This window comes from Osmerus eperlanus, chromosome 2 (assembly GCF_963692335.1).
Source record: "Osmerus eperlanus chromosome 2, fOsmEpe2.1, whole genome shotgun sequence".
In the NCBI taxonomy this organism is placed as follows: Eukaryota; Metazoa; Chordata; class Actinopteri; order Osmeriformes; family Osmeridae; genus Osmerus; species Osmerus eperlanus.
Window position 1 is genome coordinate 8,374,602 of NC_085019.1, and position 24,024 is coordinate 8,398,625.

The 24,024-nt window shown below is 46.8% G+C and overlaps 1 protein-coding gene across 1 annotated transcript in view; it reads left to right on the forward strand.

The window, feature by feature from the left end:
• cacna1aa (calcium channel, voltage-dependent, P/Q type, alpha 1A subunit, a) overlaps nt 1-24,024 on the forward strand; it is a 76,109-nt gene that overhangs the window by 43,492 nt on the left and 8,593 nt on the right. Inside the window, 13 exon segments of the mRNA XM_062450854.1 lie at nt 1,192-1,275; nt 4,940-5,056; nt 5,170-5,235; nt 5,439-5,536; nt 5,652-5,802; nt 5,929-6,056; nt 7,664-7,760; nt 12,968-13,073; nt 13,738-13,845; nt 15,376-15,476; nt 20,159-20,271; nt 20,718-20,850; nt 22,713-22,826. Coding sequence (XP_062306838.1) covers nt 1,192-1,275; nt 4,940-5,056; nt 5,170-5,235; nt 5,439-5,536; nt 5,652-5,802; nt 5,929-6,056; nt 7,664-7,760; nt 12,968-13,073; nt 13,738-13,845; nt 15,376-15,476; nt 20,159-20,271; nt 20,718-20,850; nt 22,713-22,826 — 1,416 coding nt within the window.

Genomic DNA, 24,024 nt, shown 5'->3' on the forward strand with positions numbered 1-24,024 from the left:
TGAGTTCAATAGTTTTCCTATTGTACTACATAGAGACAACATATGAAGTTGCACTGACCGAGCTGCTAAACATGGCACTGCCATAAAAAGGGGAGGTGACAACCGTAGGAGAAGTGGCCGAGTGACACAGCATATGGGGGGAAAGGAAGGCGAGAGAAAGAGAGGGATGGCTGTACAAACAGAAATGGCTGCAGTCAGCGGGAAGGTGTGCAGGCATGGAAGAGATAGAGGGATGGGGGGGAGGAAGAGGGAGGAGGAGAGAGCCATGGAGTAGACAGTTTGAGGACGAGTGGTGGGAAGAGATATGGAGGAGAGCGGAAGGAGAAAGAGGGAGGGAGGGGGGACCTACAAAGGAGAGTCAGGGATTTAAAGGAATTGTAGACTTCGTGGGACATGGACACACACATGAACAAACACACACATACACACACAACGCAGAAAAGAGCAAAAGACTTCTCAGTCTTGTGAGTCAGGTGTTTTATTGCTTTAGCTACACCACCCAACCCCCATTCCAGACCCTCCTCATCTAATGCACAGTTTTGCCAACAGGCATACGCAGGGCAGCGCATGAAGGGGTCCTTATAGTCAACGTTTGTGCCACGGCCCTGCAGCGTTTCTTCTCTCCCTTTTCTGTGTCAACCCCCCCACCTCTTCACCGTCTCTTTCTATCTATTTCTCTCTCTATATCCCTCGCTTTCTCTTTGTCTGCTTCCCCTATCCTCTCTCTCTCTCCCTTCCCTCCCTCTCTGTTTGACCGTGTCAGGTGGGTTAACAAAGACGGGTGTCGTGGTCGGTAGGAGGGTCCAGTCACATGATGCAACATTGTGTACTTGTTGTTAAACTGATGTATTGTGTCCTGTGGGTCCTGTCGTCTGTCCTGTCTGGTACTCTCTGTTCTGTCCTTCTGGCCTCCGTCCAGCCTGATGGCGGTGCTGGTCAATTTGTATCATCGGATCTTCCTCCTGTGCTTGTCTGACACTGACATCTCTCTCCTCTTCCTCCTCCTCCTCTCTCTCTCGCTCTCCCTCATTCTCTCTTCTGTTTATTTTTTCATGTCTATCTATTTCCTTACCACCACCCCTCCCCCGCCCCCCATCCAATTGATATCTCTCCTATCTCCCTGTCCTTTCTCCCTTTCCTGTCTGTTTTCCTTTTTCATCCTTACCTTTCCCATCCATTGTCCTCTCACAGAATTACTTCAAAGATGCTTGGAACATTTTTGACTGTGTGACAGTTTTGGGCAGCATCACAGACATTCTAGTCACTGAGCTCGGGGTAAGTGGTGGTTCAGGGGGTTGGTGGGGGTGGAGGGTGGGTTGTGGGCGTGTGCGTGTGTTTGTGTCAGGGAGTGTTAAGATGGTTTGTGTCTGAGCTGAGCTTTCAACTGCATGCACGATCATGTTTGTAAAAACAATTTAAAGCGTGTGTGTGTACCTGTGTATGTGTGTGTGTATACCTCTGTGCTTAAGTGTGCATCTGCCTCAGTATCTTAAAAGACTGGGAGAGAGAGAGTAGATGAGAGAAGGAGAGGCAGGAACAGAGACTGAAGAGAATCCTGCATTGCTCAGCGAGGCATGAACAGCTCCTGAATGTCTTATATAATTGTCCTAGTTGGTGGAGTGCTTGGAGACCAGGATAAGCTAGCCAGTGCCGAGTTTCTGACACCACTCAGGAGCATAGACTCCCCAAACAGAACACTACCTCACCACATTGCTCCGCCAGGCAACCCAGCAGCTATTCACATGACCAGGCTGGAAGCCAGATGGCCAATCCAAGCATCTCACTAGTCATTCAACCATTAAACCATCCAGTTAGACTGGTGGTTAGTTTATCCACCAATGAGAAAGATTAGTTATTTTATATGGTTAGGTATTATGTTGTTCAAGTGTGTGTGTGTACATGTTAGTGTTTTGTTTTCTTAATAAATGTAATGTATTATACTGTAAATGTTTCATTTTGTTTCAATGTTTTGTAAAGAGACAGTCCTGGGGTCCATTTAATCAAATTATTTCAATTGACATTAAGCTTCTTGAAACCAATTGATTTTCTAAGATGTTACATATCATTTCTAACATTATGTCATTTCTCAAGCTCCTGGACAGCTGCAGGGGTTTGACTCCAGCCCAACACCAACACATGCATCCTTCCTCTCTTTCTAGAAACATTCTCAAATCTATCACTACGGGATGGGTAAAAAAAGTGCTCATCTACACAGCTCATACCCATCCTGTTACATCAGATCAGAGGTTTTCCAAAGAGGGAAGAAGGAGGGTTGTATTTCTAGAGAACAAAATCAGAGTGTTGGGCTGGAACCCTGACCTGTCTCTAGGCGTGGGGGCTTTTTACCATTTTCCCTGACCCTACGGTACCAGGCCTGTCTCAGCAAGCTGTGGACATCAACGGTTTGAGAACCATGACAGGCTAGACTTCCCCACGTCCTCCAAATGGATCTCAGGTCCACTCCAGCTCTTATTCAAGGCTAGGGCATGGTGAACATGAAGAACGAGCGCTGCACTCGGATCAGCTCAACGGCAGCCATGTTTTAGCCGGCCTTTAATTTGAGACGCTTAGATTAAAGCATCTGCTGCCGTTATGCCGGTCTCAGGTGTACCTTGACATTCACCTTCAGCCCTCTCAGCCCTGTACAGGAGTGAGGCAGCCAACCTCTCCTGGTTCCTAGGCCTTCATGTCCCTGCTGTATGTATGTGTAGCGGTATTGAAATGACCGCCCATGCTAACTTGTGTCTCCATAATGACAATTCATTCTTTTTCTGTTTTTTATCTTTTTTACATGCTTTCTTTAAACTCCGCTACTTAATGGTGCCTCCTACTGTACTTCGCCCCGCCCCTCACTTCTTCTGACGAATCCATCCAATCAAAATGCACTATGAAACCCATGTGTCCATCCATGAAAAACTGGCCTGGCCAATCGCACTGGTTGTTACAATCAACCTCCAAAAATGATGCTATAAACCATTCATCTGCAACATCCACATGTAGATGGTTTGTAATTTTTTGGAGATCTTATTTGAATTTGCATCCACCCCCTCCTTCCCTGGTGTGGCTGTGATGATGCATGTGTTTGACCCCCCCACCCCTTAGTAAACTTTGACCTTTTCGACCTGGGACTTGAACAATGACCTTCTCCCAGGAACTGGACAGACAGAGACTCCAACTCTACATCAGTATCTGCCTCCTTTTGGTGCCGTTTGCATCAGAGTGGATAGCGTGGGTCACACACACACACATGCACAGTGACGGTCAGAGACAGGGTGACTGGACCTAAAACTTTGTCCATGGCAGAGTGGGCATGTGGTGCATGCTGCCCCACTGCATGTCTTGGAAAGGGACCAAGCTAAGACACACACACACACACACAATGAACGGTGAAAATACACATATTTAAACACGGTGTATATAAGACACACACATAAAAAACATTCCATGAACATATCCACACACATCCACAGACAAACACACAGATTTTGGTGTGGTGGAAATGAGGGGAAACTAATGGTAGCTGCATGTGCCTACTGCCAGCCCCTGGTGGAAGGGGGAAGGACACTGTATGGATCACTAGAACACTTCTTAGAACTAAGAATTCAGCACAGTAGCATAGCCACGAGGCCTAGGCCCCCTAATTTACATTTCTGATTGGTTACACTTAAAAAATAAGGAATTGTTGATATACAGTACAGATATACTGTATATAAAATGATATATAATTTGAAGATGGGAACCCCCCCAAAAATATTTTTTTGGCTATGGCCCTGATTCCACATTCTTCAACTGGCATTTTATTAGTAATGTAATTAATAGCAACTTCATATTGAAAAGTATATAAAGTTTTAGTCATAAAAATATTGAATTTTATAGTTGCTGTAGACTTATTGCTACAGACATTAAACCAACAGTGGTGTGCTCACCGTTAATGGGTCAACTATTAAATTAATTTATGTTCCAGAGAAAGAAGTTGGCAATACCACTTTTAAAAAGGCTTCATACTGTATTAAGTAATCCATTTCACACTGTTCTACAATGCAGTTGGTCCTTCAACCAATAAACCACCTTTCTTTATCTTCCACCCAATTATTATACGTGTGTCACATGACTCAATAGCCAGTCCCCTTTTAGAAGTGCTTGGCGTTAATTTGTTGCATCAGTCTTAGTGTTAGCATGCTGTGGACTAGCTAGCTCCATAAACTTTTAGAAGTGTTTGCCTTGAGAGGATACCAGTGCATTTGGTTGTGTTTATGAGAAAACCCCTGTTCCCTGCACTACAACTACTACTACTACTACTTTGCTACTACTACTACTACTACTACTACTACTACTTACCCCAATTGGATGAAAATAGCTAGGCTTTATGACCTATATGATTTAACTTTCCCCTGTATCGATTGTTTTGTTTTTTCTTCCTCTAACTCTTTGGATATGCTGAGCCTGTTTGAGCCTTGCCTTTCAGTTGGTTTGCATTGAATCAAGATATTTTGGTTCTTCTGTTATGTTGGGTTTGAATCCTCCTCAGTTTGGTTCTGGAACTTTCCCCTGTTTTTGGTTGTGGTTTGTTTTAGGTAAGGTTCTTGTTGACGTTGCCTGGCCACTGACTTATCCTCTCTACCCCCTGTACCTTCTTGCATCATTCTCCCCCTCCTTTTTCTAAACTCCATCCCCTTTCACCTCAATATTCCCCCTCTCTTATCCTTTTCTCCTTCCTTTCGCTTTTCTCTCCTTCCAACTGTGGCCCCACTCTCTCTCTCTCTCTCTCTCTCTCTCTCTCTCTCTCTCTCTCTCTCTCTCTCTCTCTCTCTCTCTCTCTCTCTATCTCTCTCTCTCTCTCTCTCTCTCTCTCTATCTCTATCTCTGACTCTGACTCTGAATCTTTTCTTTTCTATCTCTCATTTGCTCTCTCACTCTGGCCATACTGTGGTTGTTGTAGAACAACTTCATAAACTTGAGCTTCCTGAGGCTCTTCAGGGCAGCCCGTCTCATCAAGCTGCTCCGGCAGGGAGAGACCATCCGTATCCTGCTCTGGACCTTCGTCCAGTCCTTCAAGGTAGTGAGGCGCGCCCACACACAGACGCAAATACACACACTGACACACACGCACGCACTCACGCAGACAAACAATCACGGTACTTTCAACCTCGGTTTCCTGTCTTCCTCCAGGCGCTGCCCTATGTGTGTCTACTAATCGCCATGCTGTTCTTCATCTACGCCATCATCGGAATGCAGGTAGAACTTCCCGCGATGCTCTGCACACCAGTGATAATGATGAGGATGCAAGACATCCTGCAGTCAGTCTATGATGGACACATCAGCCATCGGATCAAACCACACTCTGGCACACACACACACGCACTTCCTTCCTGTTCCACGTTGATATTGGCTTTTATGGAGCGGAGGCTGGTTTGTTGATCATGGTTTTGTCTTGGCAGCTCTTTGGGAACATAGGTATAGACGAGGAAGCAGAAAGTGCCATCAACCAACACAACAACTTCAGGACCTTCTTCAATGCTCTCCTGCTACTCTTCAGGTGTGTGTGTGTGTTTGCGTAACACACGTGTCTACCTGTAAGTCGCTCTGGATAAGAGCGTCTGCAAAGTGTGACTTTAGAGTCTACCACATTTTTGCCTTTGTTTGCCTTCCAGGAGTGCGACAGGAGAGGCATGGCACGACATCATGTTGTCGTGCCTGGGCGGCAAGGTGTGCGACCCTCTCTCTGGAAACACCCTGGCAGAGTGCGGCAGTCAGTTTGCCTACCTCTACTTTGTCTCCTTCATCTTCTTCTGCTCCTTCCTGGTGAGGAAGACCTCTTTCTTTTCCTTCTTCTATGTTTCTCTCGCTCCGTCTCTCTTTCGCCTTCTTTGGGGGGGCACCCTCTTTCGATTTCCTCAGTTTGTTTCTCCCTGTGTGTGTGTCGTGTAGATGCTGAACCTGTTTGTGGCTGTCATCATGGACAACTTTGAGTACCTGACCCGGGACTCCTCCATCCTGGGTCCCCATCACCTGGACGAGTACGTCAGGATCTGGGCCGAGTATGACCCTGCAGCTTGGTGAGTCTCCCCCCCCCCCCCCACACACGCACACACGTGTTTAGAAGCACACACACACACAGTCATGCAAATGACACATATACACACATCATTACACATGTGCACATACAACAACGTATGTCAATAGATGTCAACATACACTGCATACATACATATACCCACGTCAACTCAACTATATAACACTCCTACACTTTTATGAGCACACCTCACACTGGGAAGTATTCAAGGCACACATACACAGAGTGAGAATCTATACACACATAATTAGACCCACACACACTACAAAACTCTAATCTACACTGTATATGGATCGACTGCTTCCACCTGTTTTAATGTGTTTACTCCTGCAGAGGAAGACTACCGCTCCTCCATGTTAATATGCGGGCCGTAACTCTTCAGCCATGACGAGTCCCGATAGGCAGATCCTAGGCCATCCCATACTGTACTCAGAGTTCTGTTGACACAGGCGTTCTGTTGTCATGGCAACACTTTTTGGGGGGGAGAGGGGGGGTTCAGATTTTTTGGAACCCATGGCTTTTAGTTGACCAGTTGTTTTTGACATTATAGGTTAGACTTGCATAATGGAACTCTGATCCCATATCAGCCGTAGTGAAAGACTGGGACTTTCACAGGGAAATGAAAGGAGACATGGTGACAGAACGTTCCATCACGGCAAACGCAGAGGGGGGGATCATGGATCTGAGGTGTAACCTCCTCAGTCATCCACTTATCCCACCTTCCCCCAATATACACCCCCTTCCCTGTTCACTGTGTGTGGTTGAGACCCCCCACCCCCCCCACCCCACCCTTACCCTGAATTCCTACAAACCCCCTCTGGAATCTGTATACTGCCAAAACTTACTGTGGTAGTATCACCACCCCCTCCATATCCTCTGTGGACCCAGAACTTTAAGTTTCTTGGTATCTGCATTCCAGTGCCTGTCACCCTCCTGCTGTTCTGTAGTCAGCACTGTAGAGGGATAGTTGAGGGAGGGAGGGAGGGAGCTGAGGAATGAATGAAAGAGGAAGGAAGGAGTTGAGGGAGGAATGGAGACATTTTACATAAAGATGGGTGAATATTTGATAAGGTTACACACACACTTGCAGACATACAGGGGTTGTGCTGTGTTGAAAGTAACTATTACACACTAAGCGACTTAGGAAGCGCATGCATTTCCCTTTTAATTAGCCCAATTCATTAATTACACACTACACACGTACACAACCCAAATAAGCCTTGGCAGACAGTATTGTGAGAGGATGGGAGGGAGGAAGGAGCCAGGGGTTGTGGAAAGATAAGGAAAGAGAAGGAGATAAGGAGATAAGATAAGGAGATATCTTTGGAATAGGGAGAGACCAAGTCAGTGCGGAGGACCAACACCACAGCTCAACTGGGTGACGCGCAACAACAAGTGTGTTTTTTGCCTGTAGAGTGTGTGCGTGTTTTACAGTAACTAATGCGTTCTACTGTATAATCCTGTATTTGTGCTCTTATTCCCCGATGTTTCTGTTATTGATGGGGTGTGTATGTGTGTGCGTGCGTGCACTCGTCTATATATATGCGTGTTGGTGTCCGTGTTCTAACCCTACCTGTATTCTTCTTGCAGCGGGCGCATTCATTATAAGGACATGTACAGTTTATTACGAGTTATCGACCCTCCTCTTGGCTTAGGCAAGAAATGCCCTCATAGGGTGGCCTGCAAGGTTTGACTTCCATTAAAACCCTCCAACACACCTGCCACAGCATCCAGGAATGGAATGAGTGTCGCTTACGTTTTGATTTCTCTTCCTTTATGAATATGTTTCCTTTCATTTTCTTTTTCCTTTTTTTTTTTTTTTTTCCTTCGTTCTTTTATGTATACATTTTTTTTTTTTTACAACTTTCTTTTCTTCTTCACCATTTCGACTTGCATTCTGACCTGAAAGAGAATGTGCAGGACAATGCAGACACCCAGAGAAGCATGAAGTGCACCACTGAAACTAACCCACTCCCCCCAAAAGACCCTGAAGCATTTGATTACATAAATAAGACCATGAATGTATTTATTATATGGTTCCGGCATTTTTTCTCTCTCCGTTGTTTTGCTTGCTGTCGAGTCCCAGCTAAAGGCACTGTGGAAATCTGTACTGTTGCATTGTTCTTGGTTGTGGTGGGGGGGGGACAGAAACTGCATTGACACCCCTCCCGTCATCATCGTAACTACCCCCCACGCCCCCCCCCCCCGTCCACCTGGTTCAGCAGGATAAGAGCTCAGTGCCTGTTGTGGAGCTCTGTTTTGCTTTCCTATGCAACCATGCCCCATCCCAAACCCTATTTCCAGCTTGCATAGAATAATGTACTGGCAGCCTACTCCCATCGTACTTCCTTCCTTGAGAAGACACGCAGACTCAGAGCCCCGAACAGCCTCACTGCGATTCTCTCTCTCTCTCTCTCTCGCTCTCTCTCTCTCTCTCTCTCTCTCTCTCTCTCTCTCTCTCTCTCTCTCTCTCTCTCTCTCTCTCTCTCTCTCTCTCTCTCTCTCTCTCTCTCTCTCTCTCTCTCTCTCTCTCGCACACAAACTCCAGATCAGCCAAGTAACCTTTGTCTTTTTTGTTGTTTTTCTCCTTTCTTTCCCTCTTCCTATATTTCTCTTTTCTCCATTCCTCTCCCCACCTCTCTCTCTCTCTCTCTCTCTCTTACTCTGCATCTCTCCATATCAATCTCCCGATCTCCATCCACCTTCCCTTTTCTCACCCACTCTCTTTCTTTCCTCTCTCCCTCCCCATCACTTTCTCTCTCTTCCTCCCACCTCCTGGGAGGGCTGTTGTGTGTTTGGGGCCCCAGTGGCAGGATCAGTTGCAGGGATATGTATGAGATGCTGAGGCACATGTGCCCTCCGCTAGGCCTGGGGAAGAGGTGCCCAGCACGGGTGGCCTACAAGGTCAGACCAGGACCCCACCACCGGGGGGCGGGGGGGGGCAGGGGGGAAGGGGGCAGCGCTCACGTTGTGTATCCGTAGTGTTGGTGTTCTTTCTTCCCTCCTTAGTTATCCGTTCCTTGTTTTTCTTTCCGTTACTCGAAGGAGGGGTGGGGGGAGGTGCTGGTTGGTGTTGTGGGGGGGGGGGGGGAAGGAGGTTAGGGTCAAGGGTCAGACTCAGGTGTCCAGGATATCCACAGGAGGGGGCGAATGGAGGGACCCTCTCAGCCCTTTTGCGCCGTGTACACTGACTGAAGCGCACGGACACCATCGGACACACACGCTCAGGACTTAGTCGAACACACTTGCTCGTGTCATTCAGACATTGAAGGTGGCATTGTACTTTTGCCAGCCAATCAATAATCGTTCGTGACGAACAGATTTTGGGGAATTGATCAAGTGACTTCCTCTTTTATCACTTCATATTGTCTTTTCGACAAGTGTATACATTAAAGGGTTGCTTTTAATGTATATCTGTAGCATCATCCTTTGTAGTTAATTAAAAAAAAGAACTAGGAAAAAACATTTATGTTTAGCCATGCTGGCAATATATTGGGTACCCATATCTAATATAATCTTTGCCTAACATGTACATACGCACTTGTATCCAGGCACGTTTACACACACACACACACACGCATGCGTGTGCAGCAGGGCCTGGAAGGTCCGCAAGACTTCTGTCCTCTGAGTCGCTCCGTCCTGTGGATGGGACACGCACACACACGCAGACACACACAATGGGTGAGCCTTCTTTTAATACACACTTCTTGGGAGGAGGTAGAGAGTAGGACAATCCCGTTGGTGACCGTGTTCTCAATCTCTTTACGTAGCGAAACAAGACATCCGATTGGCAGCAAATAACCAATCAATTTTCCACAACTTTTGGTTTTGTTGTTGTCGTGTAGAACCTCCGGCCCGGTAGCAAAATCTGCAGGTGGATCGCCCGCCCCCCTCCCCCCTCCTGCCCCGCGTCTCTTCCGTCAATGCAGTTCTACTCTGTTTCCAGCCCCCCTCCTCTCTGCATACTGTCCCCATTCCCCCCGCATGCCTGTCCCCTCACTCACGCCTCCACTGGTGGGCACTGCCGTCTCTGCCCCTCTCTTTCACACACCTACACACCCACGCAGCTACAGCCGTTACAATCCTAACAACACTCTCCACCCTTACTATGCAGTACGCCATATCGTATACATCTCTATGAAGCCCTTATGAAGCCCTATGTTACTGTCCTCAGCAACATCAGTACAAATAATGTTGTCTCTGTTGTTAACAGCATGCTTGCTCAGTTAGTTCAGATGAATTTGACGCCTGCTCCCACGTTCGCTACACAGACGTTCTATTTAAAAGTGACGCAATTGTATTTCCCCCGGGACAATAGACTGCACCAAGCTGGTAATAGCCCCTACGGCTACCCAAAGGGTAAAAACAGAGTGATCCCAGAACCAGATCAGACTTATGTCACCACTACATTTAACCAATAGCGTAGACTTTGGGTGACAGCATTTGATTGGATATTTAGAGTCCAGACACTTGCCATTTGAAGCCTACAACAAACAGAAGGAAATAAACAAAGTCACTAAGTTTTATCATAATACATGCAAATACCTGTCGACATACAGTTGGAGATCTCTCCATTGCTAGCCATCGCTTTGCCCCAACCCTTTTCTTTTGCTGAATCTCTCTTTCCACTCAACTAAATCTCTCGCATTCCTTTCTATGGTTTGTTTGTGATTCTGTCTACTGTTTATGGTGCTTGGTCTCTCTCCCTTCCAGTACATTCCCTCTTTTCTATACCTTGTTTTCTGTGTTCCTCCTCTTGCTTTCTCCTTTCCCTCATCAACCTCCTCCTCTCCTCTTCCCTCTTCATCCTGGCGCTTGATCTTCTCTATTGTCATCCCTTCATCCTTCTCTCTCTCTGTTTTGTCCGTGGTCCTAACAGCCTCCCTTCTGAAGTATGGTCCCTGTAACTGCCCCCCCCCCCCCAAAACTTCCTCACTCGTCACTAAACCTTACCTCTTCACCCATACCTCCACACCCATACCGAATAAACTAATCAGCACAGTGAGTTGTAGTGATGTCCGTCCTTAATCATAGGTTCAAACCTCAGCCATGAAGATAGATTATCTCAGATAAACCTTGCCCACCTTCTCCTCGAACTCTGTCCCTGTACAGTATGTCCATCTATCCCCATCCTCCGGCCAATGAGAGTTTGTGGCCATTTCCTCTTTGATCTCTGACTTAGGCCTGTGAGGAACAGTGAAGCCCTAGCTTCAGTGTGACTCACCTTAGACTTTTCTCTGTTTAGAAGAGACAGTAGAGTCTTCAGGCTGGACCGCTGTGTATCGGACATTGACTGGATTAGCGTGGTGGTAGAGTTTTTGTATTCTCTTTGTATCTCTTGTATTATTTATCATATCTCACTTTTTTCTAACTTCTTTCTGCTGAGCTTTTCTCTCAAATGGGGGGTGAGGAGTCCTTTTGGACTCATCCTCCAACTGCCCGCTTCCCCCCTCTTTTTCGCTTTTATATCCTCTAAACGCTAAACTACCCCTCCCCCGTCCCCCCTGTTCTTTGTTAACGTTTCGTCACTCACCATCTAGTCCTCAATAGACTATAGGCTACCTGCAACCACAGCCCATTTGACCTCACAAACATGTCTTTGTTGGTGGTCATCTTTTCTTTTTCCCCAATTTCTTTTTTTTTGCCGCCTATATTAACTTTTTAAGGCTGCACCCGTTTCTTGTTGAGAGATCAGAGAATCTGGATAGTGCCTCCACTCTCTGCCTATAGCTCCTATCACCATGTGCAGTGATACTGACCTAGACCCTCTGCAACCTACAGTTTGTTCTGATTCCCGCCAGTAATCACTAACTAACTTGACTCAGAAACCATTTTGTAACATGCCAAACTGAGGATGCTTTCTGTGTACGGCTGTGCAGCTCCTTGTCATGTGAGCACGGCATGATGCATGTGGGCGGGGCCGGTGGGAGGGAGGGGTCACAGGAATGAGGGGAGGTGGATGGATGTGGGGGAGGGGGTGGGAGTTTTTTTCCAGCATGGCCTGTTGCATGTTGGGGATTTTGTCGCCATCTGACTGTGGTCTCCCGCACACACTAACATCACACCGGCGAGTGTGTGTTTTGTTTTGTTTTGTGCGGTGCGTGTTTGCTCTCGTCCATATCTGGCGAGACCAGCCTTGGATAAACGATAAACAAAAACAATGGGCGCAACCCGTCTCTCTTTCCAGCCCTTCGGTTTTGGTTTATGGCTTTATCGCCTGGTCTCTGTTCAAACTTTGAACCTCCAGGGGGAGCTCAAGATCTGCTGGACAATAGTCTGTGCTGTTTCTGGCAGTAAGACAAAACTATGTGACTCTACAAAACCTGTGAGGGACCTACTTCTGCAAGGAGCTTGACAAATGTTTCCATAACACTTGACAGACGGCATCTCCCCTACACCTATGATGCCATACGTCACGACTGTATTTAATTGTAAAATAGAACATCTAGCCAGTTACATCCTACCAGTAATGTCTAGCCAATGTTTTTCAACAACTTGGCTCTCACAGGCTATTAGTATTCTGTATATAATTTCCTTCTGACAAAATGGGATGTTTTGATTATGGGGTAAGCACATTTTCTTTTACAGACAGCTTTTCATTCCACAAGTACCTTAAAATTACCCACTTTCACTATTTCCATGAGGTATTGGTTTTGCCAGTGGACTGACAGAGTCAGACCAATGCGCTTGTCCTACAGCTATGATATCTACTGAGCTCCCCTCCTCCTCCATTCCCTGTCCCAGCCCTCTCTCCCCTCCCTTCCCTTACCCCACCCGGAGGTTTCCACTCACACATCCGACACACACGCACCCACCCCCTATCCGGGACGTGCGCACTTAATTCTCACTGCCCCCCCCATCCCCCCCTCCCCTCCGATTCGCTGTCTCCCACAGAGGCTACTGCGCATGGACCTCCCCGTTGCCGATGACAACTCGGTCCACTTCAACTCCACCCTCATGGCGCTGATCCGCACGGCCCTGGACATCAAGATCGCCAAGGGTGCGGAAGGTTTGAATCCCCTCCTTCTTCCTGGCTGTTTCTCACCGACTCTTCTCCTTCTTGTCTTCCCCTGGAGCAGCGCAGGGCTGCCGGCCGCTCCTGCTGCTCCAGCTGTGTTTGTATCCTGTCTACCCTCACTCCTTGGGCCCTCGTCCTCTCCTTCTGTCTCTCAAGTACAGCTCTTCCTCTAGTACACTCATCGGCAGAATAGTCTCAGGGCGTTAGTCTTACCCTCTAAGGGTCGAATGGACCAATTCCATTCCCTACTGTTGATTTGAAGGAGTAGATCGTAGTAAAAAAATCCAATAAACGGAAAGCTAGACTCTATCAAGTGATCAGGTGTATTCGTCTGATTGGATGTGTTTTCATCCCAATTTCAGATGATTACTCCATGTTTCAGATTATAGCAAGTCCAGTTTAGAACTTTGCTGGGTGCATACAGGCTTGCAACCATTAACCAAAAATATTTGTGTGTGTGTTGTTTGTCCCTTCTTTGGCACTGTGATTATTTGTATTGACGTGTTTGTGTGTCAATACGTGTGAATGTATCACATTTGGGTGTGCATGCACGTGTGTGTGTGCGCTCGCCCGCATATATGTGTGTGCGTGTGCTTGCCCGCGTATTTTTGTGTGTGCGCGTGTGTGGTATTGCGTGTGTGTGCAGGTGGTGTAGACAAACACCAGATGGACGCGGAGCTGAGGAAGGAGATGATGGCGATCTGGCCCAACCTCTCCCAGAAGACTCTGGACCTGCTGGTCACACCACACAAGTGTAAGTTGCAGAGCGGTTCTGAGCGCGCCCACCGTGACACGCCCCGACCGTGACGCGAGCGCCGGCGTCTTGTCTCTTCACGCCACCCGAGGACAGCTTCTCTCAGCCAGTCTCTTTCACTGCTGCACCCTCTGAGACAGCAGGCACAGCTCCCCTCGCCACACGCAGGAGCTCTCTCTCTCCCTCACACACACACACACGCACGCCCAAACCCACATAGGACGCCACGACAGTTAGAAATATGTCAGCTATTATCTCATCAATTCTGATGCCCAGCCTTACCACAGGACCTACCGTATCTACATGACTTGTCCAAGCCTTGCACCCACACACCCACACATACTCCCCATACCAAACCTTCTCCAGCCATCACACCAGCCCTCCACGGCTGACCCCACTCTTCAGCCTCCCTACCCCTACAGCAGTTCCCTCCCCAGGGTCCAGCTCTCTGTGCCTGAGTTCAGGGGGTGCCTTACTATAGACCAACTCTCTATAGAAGTCTTTTCACTCCAGGGTTGATACTGTACAGTAACTCTTAGACCGGGGCTGTGCTTCCTAGGAAAAGTTATATCCAAACACACAGCGTTGCAAACAGTTTAAATGACATGCACGGGTGCCAAAGCACTAGTTGCATCCATGGTAGTTGGTAATGGTTTGCAGAGAGCATGACGTATATAGTAGAACAATCTAGACCGATTTTCTGTGGTGCTTCTCACCTGACTGCTCATTGAACCAGATTGACATGGGTGCGTTATGCTCCTTCTCATGGTTTTTGTCAGCCATGTTGAAATCAAACTGATGAGCAGCTGCTTAGCCTACTGGTGAGTGGCGCACAGATATGGTCCCTACTGTAGCACAATGCTTGCGAATGCACTTTTTTTGATCGACTCTCGTCCATTTTATTGTGAGGATTTGATTTGCTGGAAACCTGGCTTCTCTCTGAGACTGTTTTAACTCTTTTTCACATTCTGAAGCTCTTTCCCGTTGGCCATTTCTGGGTCGCTCTCAGAGCTTCTTCCCACCTACTATTAAGAAGTAGAGGGGAACTCTTTCTGCTCTTCAGAATGCCAAACAGCATCAAAACAGCCATTTTGGATTTGTTGGGTAGCTCTCAGTCCACTGCCAGGACCTTGCATTCACACAATAAAGTGGCCTTTGGTCTCATTTTACATGAATGACAATTCAGTATTTTCTATATAGAAACCTCTGAAATATGATATAAAAGATCTGTATCTTAGACATATCAAAACATTAAATGTATCAGATCCTTTTTTTAAACAGAGTCTGTTTGTGAAAAGACTATCGGCTCTGTGTTTGTGTACGTGCGTGTGAGAGTGCTTCTCTCTGTGTGTAGACTAGATGTGTGTCTGTGTGCGTGTGTGTGTCTGTGTGTAGACTGGAAAGGAGTGCGTGCGCGTGTGTGTCTGTGTCACTGTGTGCATGCCTCTTCCCCTCTCTCCCATCCCTCTCGCTCAGGGTCCCATACGTAAGCGTCTAATCGTGCAGGGTAACTTGTCCCTCTCTCAGCAGCGACAGACCTGACGGTGGGGAAGATCTACGCTGCCATGATGATTATGGAGTACTACCGCCAGAGCAAGGCCAAGCGCTCGCAGGCGCTACGCGAGGAGCAGGTACTACTGTCACTAGGGGACACACAGCCGCCCTGCTAGTGTCTTTAGCCCTGAGGCTGACTGAGGAGACACCTAGGCTGCTAGCCCCTCCACACACTGGCCTGAGCTGTGACAAGTGACAACTAGCCCACATGCAGTGAGAAGCTAAATTACGGGGATAGTGACCCTCTGAAATGTTTCTTTTGCATTCAATAGGCTCATCGTGTCACATTTATTTGGAGTTTATTTCGGTTTTGAGCCTTTTCTCTTACAGATCAGATAGAAAGAGTTTGAGTGTTAGAGACTGAGGACATTTTAAGTTCAGCAGAACTTCCGCAAGGTACTGGGCCCTCTGCTGGTCTAAAAACGAACAACATACAGTCAGGTCCATAAATATTTGGACATATTTTCATCATTTTGGGTCTGTACACCACCACAATGGATTTGAAATGAAACAATAAAGATGTGCTTTAAGTGCAGAATTTCAGCTTTTATTGAGGGTATTTACATCCAAATCAGGTGAACAGTGTAGGAATTACAACAAATTGTATATGTGGAGCACCCCTTTTTAAGGGACCAAAAGTAATTGGACAATTGGCTGCTCAGCTGTTCCATGGCCAGGTGTGTGTTATTCCCTCGTTATTTCATTTACAAGGAGCAGATAAAAGGTCTAGAGTTCATTTCAAGTGTGGTATTTGTGAGTCTGTTTTGGAGACCAAAGTCGACCTGTCGCTATCAGTGAAGCAAGCCATCATACGGCTGAACAATCTAAACAAACCTATCAGAGAGATTAAACATTAGGTGTGGCCAAATCAACGGTTGGGTACATTCTTAAAAAGAAAGAACGCACTGGTGAGCTCAGCAACACCAAAACACCCGGAAAACCACTGTTGTGGATGACAGAACATTTACATTTTACATTTAGCAGATGCTCTTATCCAGAGTGACTTACAGTAAGTACAGGGACATTCTCCCCAAGGCAAGTAGGGTGAAGTGCCTTGCCCAAGGACACAACTTCATTAGGCACGGCCGGGAATCGAACCGGCAACCTTCTGATTACTAGCCCGCTTCCCTAACCGCTCAGCCACCTGACTCCCGACAGAAGAATTATTTCCCTGGTGAAGAAAAACCCCTTCACAACAGTTGACCAGATCAAGAACACTCTCCAGGAGGTAGGCGTATCTGTGTCAAAGTCAACAATCGAGAAGACTTCACCAGCATAAATACAGAGGGTTAACCACAAGATATAAACCATTGGTGAGCCTCTAACAGGAAGACCAGATTAGTTTGCCAAAAAACATCTAAAAGTGCCTGTACAGTTCTGGAACATTATCCTATGGACAGATGAAACAAAGATCAACTTGTACCAGAATGATGGGAAGAGTATGGAGAAGGGAAGGAACTGCTTATGATCCAAAGCATACTACCTCATCAGTGAAGCATGGTGGAGGTAGTGTTATGCCGTGGGCATGTATGGCTGCCAATGGAACTGGTTCCCTTGTATTTATTGATGATATGACTGCTGACAAAAGCAGCAGGATGAATTCTGAAGTGTTTCGGGAAATATTATCTGCTCATATTCAGCCAAATGCTTCAGAACTCATTGGACGGTGCTTCACAGTGCAGATGGACAATCACCCGAAGCATACTGCGAAAGCAACCAAAGAGTTTTTTAAGGCAAAGAAGTAGAATGTTCTGCAATGGCCAAGTCAATAACCTGACCTGAATCCAATTGAGCATTCATTTCACTTGCTGAAGACAAGACTGAAGGGAAAATGCCCCCAAAACAAGCAGGAAGTGAAGACAGTTGCAATAGAGGCCTGGCAGAGCATCACCAGGGACACACCCAGCGTCTGGTGATGTCTATGGGTTCCAGACTTCAGGCTGTCATTGACTGCAAAGGATTTGCAACCAAGTATTAAAAGTGACAATTAGATTTGATTATGTTAGTTTGTCCGAAGGGACCAAAAGCCCATATCAAATCTGTTGTAATTCCTACACCGGTCACCTTATTTGGATGTAAATACCCTCAAAATAAAGCTGAAAGTCTGCACTTAAAGAACATCTTGATTGTTTCATTTCAAATCCATTGTGGTGGTGTACAGAGCCAAAATTATGAAAATTGTGTCAATGTCAATATTTATGGACCTGACTGTATTTGAGGTAATGGCAGGCAGTAGCAAATTTAGAGTAGCAGCAGTGACTTTATACACACAATGTGCTTGTTTGTTTTTACCAGGACCATTTGTTGCTAAAGAGCTTGATAGTTGTTTTATTTATTTTTTGGGTTAAGAATGTTGACTACTAGAATGTAAATACTGTACAGAACACGCTCTGAACACGAATTGGGTTAGATATGTGTGGGTGCAGATGTGTTATTGTCACAGTTCTCAAAGGCAGTATGTCTGGCTCTGCTATGCTTTCCTTGCCAGGACACCTTTAATGTTGTATTCCTTGCCTTGATTGCTAATGAAACCCTTCCCTTATGCCTGTAGCCCTTGACTGTAGCCCTGGATTGTAGTCCTGGACTTTTGACCTGGCCTGTGTTTGCACTGTAGTCTTCCTGTAGCTCTCCTTTATCTTGACAGAAATCGCCTTGTGTTTCTATAATAGTGTCTATCCCTTGGTGGTCAAACTGTGAAACTGAACACATTGTAGCACAATGAAAGCATTTGTAACACATTTCATCTAATATTTTAAAAGTAAAAACAAGGTTATTAAAAGGTATTTGATGTATATATGTTTTCATTCCCCCCCCAAAAAAAATAGATATATTTGCCACCATTTTGAACTAGTTGTATATTTGAACTTACACAAACACAATGAAGAGCAGAAACACTTTAGAAACGAAACTCCACACCTCCTCTCGCTGCCCTCTTTATCCCTAGGCTGTTCCTGGCTCTGTGAGTTGTGGATGTACTCATGGCTGTATTAGACATACCTAGAGAGCACTTCCTGTTCCTGAGAGCACTTCCTGTTCTCTTCCTGTCATTCACACAGCCCGCAGGTAGTTGGGCCAAAGCAATGTGTTTTACTACCATGCGCTCATGTTCCTGGCTTACGGAAGACAGATGATGTCACTCCAACACGCTCCATCCCTGCTGATCCATCCTGCAAGATGGTTTCTTCTCTCTGCACCCCATCTACGTCTCTGCCACCGCCCTCGTCAGTCCACCGCACCCCCACCCCCTTTTTACCTCTCACCCTCCAACTCTTCCTCCCCGCACCTGCCCCTGCCTCACCCCCCCCCCCCCCCGCCACCACCACCACATTCCTCTGCCTCATCAGCACGGCCACCTCCAGTCTGACACACCTGCCCCTACTCTCCTCACCTCTCCCCCACCTGTCCCCCTTGCCCAACCTCTGCTTGGATGCTGTCTACCTCCTGCTTACAAGTGGGCAAGAAAAGAGGAGTGGTCCACCACATCTTTAAACACTCCCTCACAGACGTTTTTTCTGTATTAACGTTATTTAAGTCTCACAATATCATCATGAGATGTTTCAACATTTGACAACATAAGAACCAGGACGCTGGATAGACCAATGACATCAATAATCCATTCCATAGGAATGTTCATGTCATGCATGGGTGCAGATGGAGTTTGCCAGACTCAGGCATGTGATGTGTTTAGGGTCGCTGGTGCACTGTCCCGGATGGGAAATGGCAAAGTTCCATGTCCTGTTAGCTCCACAAGGCGGAGAAATGCTGCAGAGATGTTTGACCGTCAGACAAAATGGCTACTTTGTGGAGTAATAACTGTTATTTTGCTGCGAATGAGTGAAAGTCTCTGTTATCTATCCACTTAAAGCGCATAAGATGCATGGACCACAGTACTGTACATCAAACAGCACTGCTCCTCCTGAAGACATCTTAGGGCTGGAAAGTAGAGGTTCGAAGACCTAAAAAAAAGTTCTAACACTGTATGGGATATTTGGGAAACTTTGTTTCTATACGTTCCCCCACAGGTTTTTTCATCCTTCCTGCTATTTTACCTCCCAAACCTGGTCATTCTCATGTTCATCCTCGACTTCTGTATCTGTCATCTGTTTTTGTTCTCTTATTTTTACTCTCCCACCTTTTGTTCCACTGTTCACTCAATTATTGGGTGAAGATGCCTGAAGTGTGTCCTGTACTCTATACCTCTACGTTGGGCTCGAGTCACGTAGTGCCTTGTTCTGCTTCCTAACTCCCTCCCCCTGGCCTGCTCTCAACCAATGGACTGTTTTACTGCACCGACTGTCATTTCCAGGTTGCTTGATTGAAGGTAACCGATTGGCTGCTGCAGGTCTTAAGCTCATTTTAACGTCCAAATAGAACAGAAGAACCTTGATTTTGGATAAAATAGTCAGAAATCAGTGATTATGAAGCAAGGTAGCAGCCAAACGGTCACCACCAAAGTCATGAATGCAGTGAGAGCTGTTCCGGTCACATCTGTCACTCATGGACTGATCTGGAAGTGAGAGATCCATCGGCATGATCCATCCGCAAAAGGACTTCAACCCCCAGAGTGCCCTTTGGCTACTCCCGTCAACCCCCTGTACTGCCGAAACCCATTTCTTTCTCTCCTCCCTCTACCTCTCCTCCATCTGCGCCCCTCACTTCGTCCTAACCTCCCTTTTCCTCTTTCCCGAACTCCTCCCTCCTTTCCCGCATCTCCTGTTAGTCTGCCTGATAGCTGGCGGCCATGTTGTATCTCACACAGAATCGAACGCCATTACTGTTTCAGCGCGTGGAGCCTCCCTCCCCCACTCCTGACGGGGGTCCAGGCCTCAACAGCCTACCGCCTTCCCAGTCGTCAGACCCCGTCAACAGCCTGTGAGTAATATCCCCGCCCCCATCACCACCCCCCTCTTTTAGAAGCCTCCCTCCTCTCCTTTTTCTCCCCCCTCTCTCTCTCTCTCTCTCTGTCTCTCTCTCTCTCTGCAGCCAGAGAGGGATGATGGTGGGTGGGAACCCAATATCTTCCTGTGGGCAGAGGTTCATGTTCTGGCAAACATTGAGTCAACATACCTAATGTTTCAAAGGACTCCTGTGTGTGTGTGTGTGTGTGTGTGTGCATAAGGAAGATAAAGGCTCATTCAAGCAATGAATACAGAGTGTAAGGAGATGTATGAGCATAGATAGACGAACGATAAGGATGGGTGTGTTCTACCTTGAGAATTCCATTTGCATGTCAGGTGGAGGTGTGTGTGTGTCACCAGGGTGTGTCAAGTGTTTGCCCTCGGCTGTCGGAGGTGTGTGTGACTGTGTGTGTGCCGTAGGCCGGTGGAGGGGGGGGTCCCAGAGAGCCAGTCATGGGTGACAGCCCGGGCCCAGGAGATGTCCCAGAAAGCTGGCAGCTGGAGCCCAGAGGGGACACCAGAGGACCACCTGGACAACAGACACAACTCACAGGTAAACACACACACATCACATGGAACACAAAGTACCTGACATTAATATTCTGTCAATACTTCCCTCCTTCCTCCCTCCCTTCTAGACATCCCTGGTCTGATAATACAAGACTGGTTGTGTAGATGAGCGCATACGTTTACCCAATCTATCTCCATTAATAGATCAGAGATCAGCTGAGGGAATGTAGAAACTAAGGATTTGTTTATAGATCGTGCCGATGTGACCAGCTGGAGGATTCAAGGAGTGACAGCTGACCCAGGAGCTGTGGCTTGGTCAATGGTTTCAACTCCACCCCGCTCATGACCTGCCTTCCTTCAGACGAACCTGATCTGGCTTACATTTACATGTATTCATTTAGCAGACGCTTTTATCCAAAGCGACTTCCAAGAGAGAGCTTTACAAAAAGTGCATAGGTCAATGATCACAACAAGATAGCCCCAAAAACATTGCTGGTAGCCAAAACAGGAGCACACATTGTGATAAGCAAATAAGTGCCAATGGGAAGATACACAAGAGCATGTAGTTAAACAAATTACAAATTAAACTGCATGAACCTCAAAAGTGCAAGAGTGTACCTGTAGGAAAGCAAGCAACAAAAATATAATTTCCAGTGGGAACAAGTATTTAAATCAGTTACAACTAACCAACAAGTGCAACAAGTCCCTCAATAAGTGTCATTGTGTTCCTGGAGGAAATAAACTAACATTGGATCCAACAAATCTTTCTTAACCCTTGTGCTGCCTTCAGGTCACATGACCCAAAGGTTCATAACGAACTACCGTTGTGTTTTACCCAATACAAAAACAAATAAAAATAATTTTCTTTTAACCATTGCAATGTGGGGGGTCTGAGACAGCCCAACAGTTAAAAGAAAATGCTTCACTTTGTTTTTGTAGGAGGTAAATTTGTCGCAATACGACGGTGGGTCACAATGACTGATGGGTCAGAATGACCCGAAGATAACACAAGGGTTAAGTACCGTTGTACTCCCGGAACAAATGCGTCTTTAGCCTTTTCTTGAAGGTGGGGAGACAGTCAATATCTCTGATGGAGCTGGGGAGATGATTCCACCATTGGGGGGCCAGACAGGAGAAGAGCTTGGGTTGGGAGCAGGCGCTCTTGAGAGGTGGGACCACCAGACGGTTGTCAGAAGAAGACCGAAGGTGGCGGGTGGGGGTGTAAGGCTGAAGGAGAGATGTAGGCAGGTACAGTCCCATTCACCACTCGGAAGGTCAGTACCAGGGTTTTGAATCTGATACGGCCATGATGGGTAGCCAGTGAAGGGAGATGAGGAGCGGGGTAACATGGGAGCGTCTGGGTAGGTTGAAGACCAGGTGGGCTGCTGCCTTCTGAATCCTCTGGCTTAACCCACCCTTTTCCATTTGTTATACCTATTGTTCTCTGTTGTCTCCCATGTTCACACGTATGACTGTCTACAGTGTCTACAGAGGGACTCCGGACCTCATTACCCAACCTTGTGAACTCATGAGCCTTCCCAGGTCTGGGCTCTACCCCCGCGCTAACCCCAGGCCCAAGCCCGGCTCAAGGCCCATCAGCAGGATCAACCCCAGTCCAAATGCCAGATTTAGACCCTTACTTATAGCTTATAGCTTATTGACCTCTAAAATGTGCTTAGCAATGTGCTAGCCATTGAAACAGGAATAAAGACCCCCCACAGCCACAAAGACCTGATCTCAGTACTCCTACCTTACCGTAGAAGCACCTTCTCAGTCCAGAAGTAGATCACCCCCCCCCCTCCAACCCCCACCCACCTACCTCACTCCCTCTCATCCCCTGGGCCCCCATCCTCAGTCGTGTCGTTTCCATGGCAATCACGCCTGCGCTCTCACTCTGTGTTGCAGACGGTAGAGATGAGAGAGATGGGGCGGGACGGTTACTCGGATACCGAGCACTATCAGCCAATGGAAGGCCACGGGAGGGCCACTTCCATGCCCCGCCTCCCAGGCGACAACCAAGTGAGCACCCTCATCCCCTCATCCTCCCATCTTCCTACATCCCTCTCCTACTTTCTCCCACTCCAGATTCCCTTTCCTTCCCTCGCCATCTACCTCAGTAAGGAGATACAGATTCCAAATGTTCTTCCTTGTTTAAGTCTTAAAGGACATACTGTAGTAAAGGGAACAAGTGTAGTTTACAACATAGTGAGTCATGATACAGTACCTTCGGATAGTGAGGCAACAAAAGTGCATCACACATACTGTAATCTATTGAATATTTGTGGATTTTGGCAATGTAAATTGACAGTTGTTCCAGGGTAAGGGGTTGATACTAAGTATGAATGCTACCCAACAATCCACAACAAGACAGAAAGAAACTAAATAGAGGAACAAACTGGCAGATAAACTGGCGGAATGAAAAGCTGGACAGGTTAACGGACTGACCTTTGTGTAAATTTGTGACTATTCAATAAAAAACATCCTTCTACCCCACCATTCGTCCTTCCCCTCCTTCCTTCCTCATTTCCTCATTTCCTCCCCTCCTCCTTTCCTCCTTTCCCACCTCCCTCTCTTCTTCCCTTCCTCCCTCCCCTCCTCCCTGCCCACCTTCCTCCCTGCCCATGTCTCATTGCATGGAGGTGTGTAACTGTGGTTGTCCCTTCTCATCTGAAACACACTCATCCCTGCTATAGTGTCTCATGCCCTGGTGAGTCCTGTGGTTGTCAGAACACACACACTCACACAAATACAGACTCTACTCATGACGATCACCTCTCTGAAGCCCCTGATCTCTCTCTCTCTCTCAAACCTTTTTTTCTTTATGAGAAATATCGCTAAACTCAATATTTTATTCTTTCTTCATCAATCTTTCCTTCCCTCCTTTTTAAGTGTCTGACTCCAGAGATGAATTTTTGTAAATGTGGGGAATTTGTTTCAACCAGGTTTGGAAGCAGTGCCCTTTTTCTGCCATTATCGCTGAGATACCAACTTGTAGTATTATTTGAAAACATACACTTGTTGATTTTTGGCATTTTCATGGATGATGGTTCTGGACATAGAGCTGATACAGTGGACACAACCAAGTTGAAACAAAGGTGTCTGTTTTTTAGTTAAGAGATGTAGTACAGTGTGTGTGTGGGTGTGCGCGTGTCTGTTCTTTTTATGCTCTCTCCGCACGTAAAAAAATTTGCCTTTAACACTGTGCCTCACTGTACCT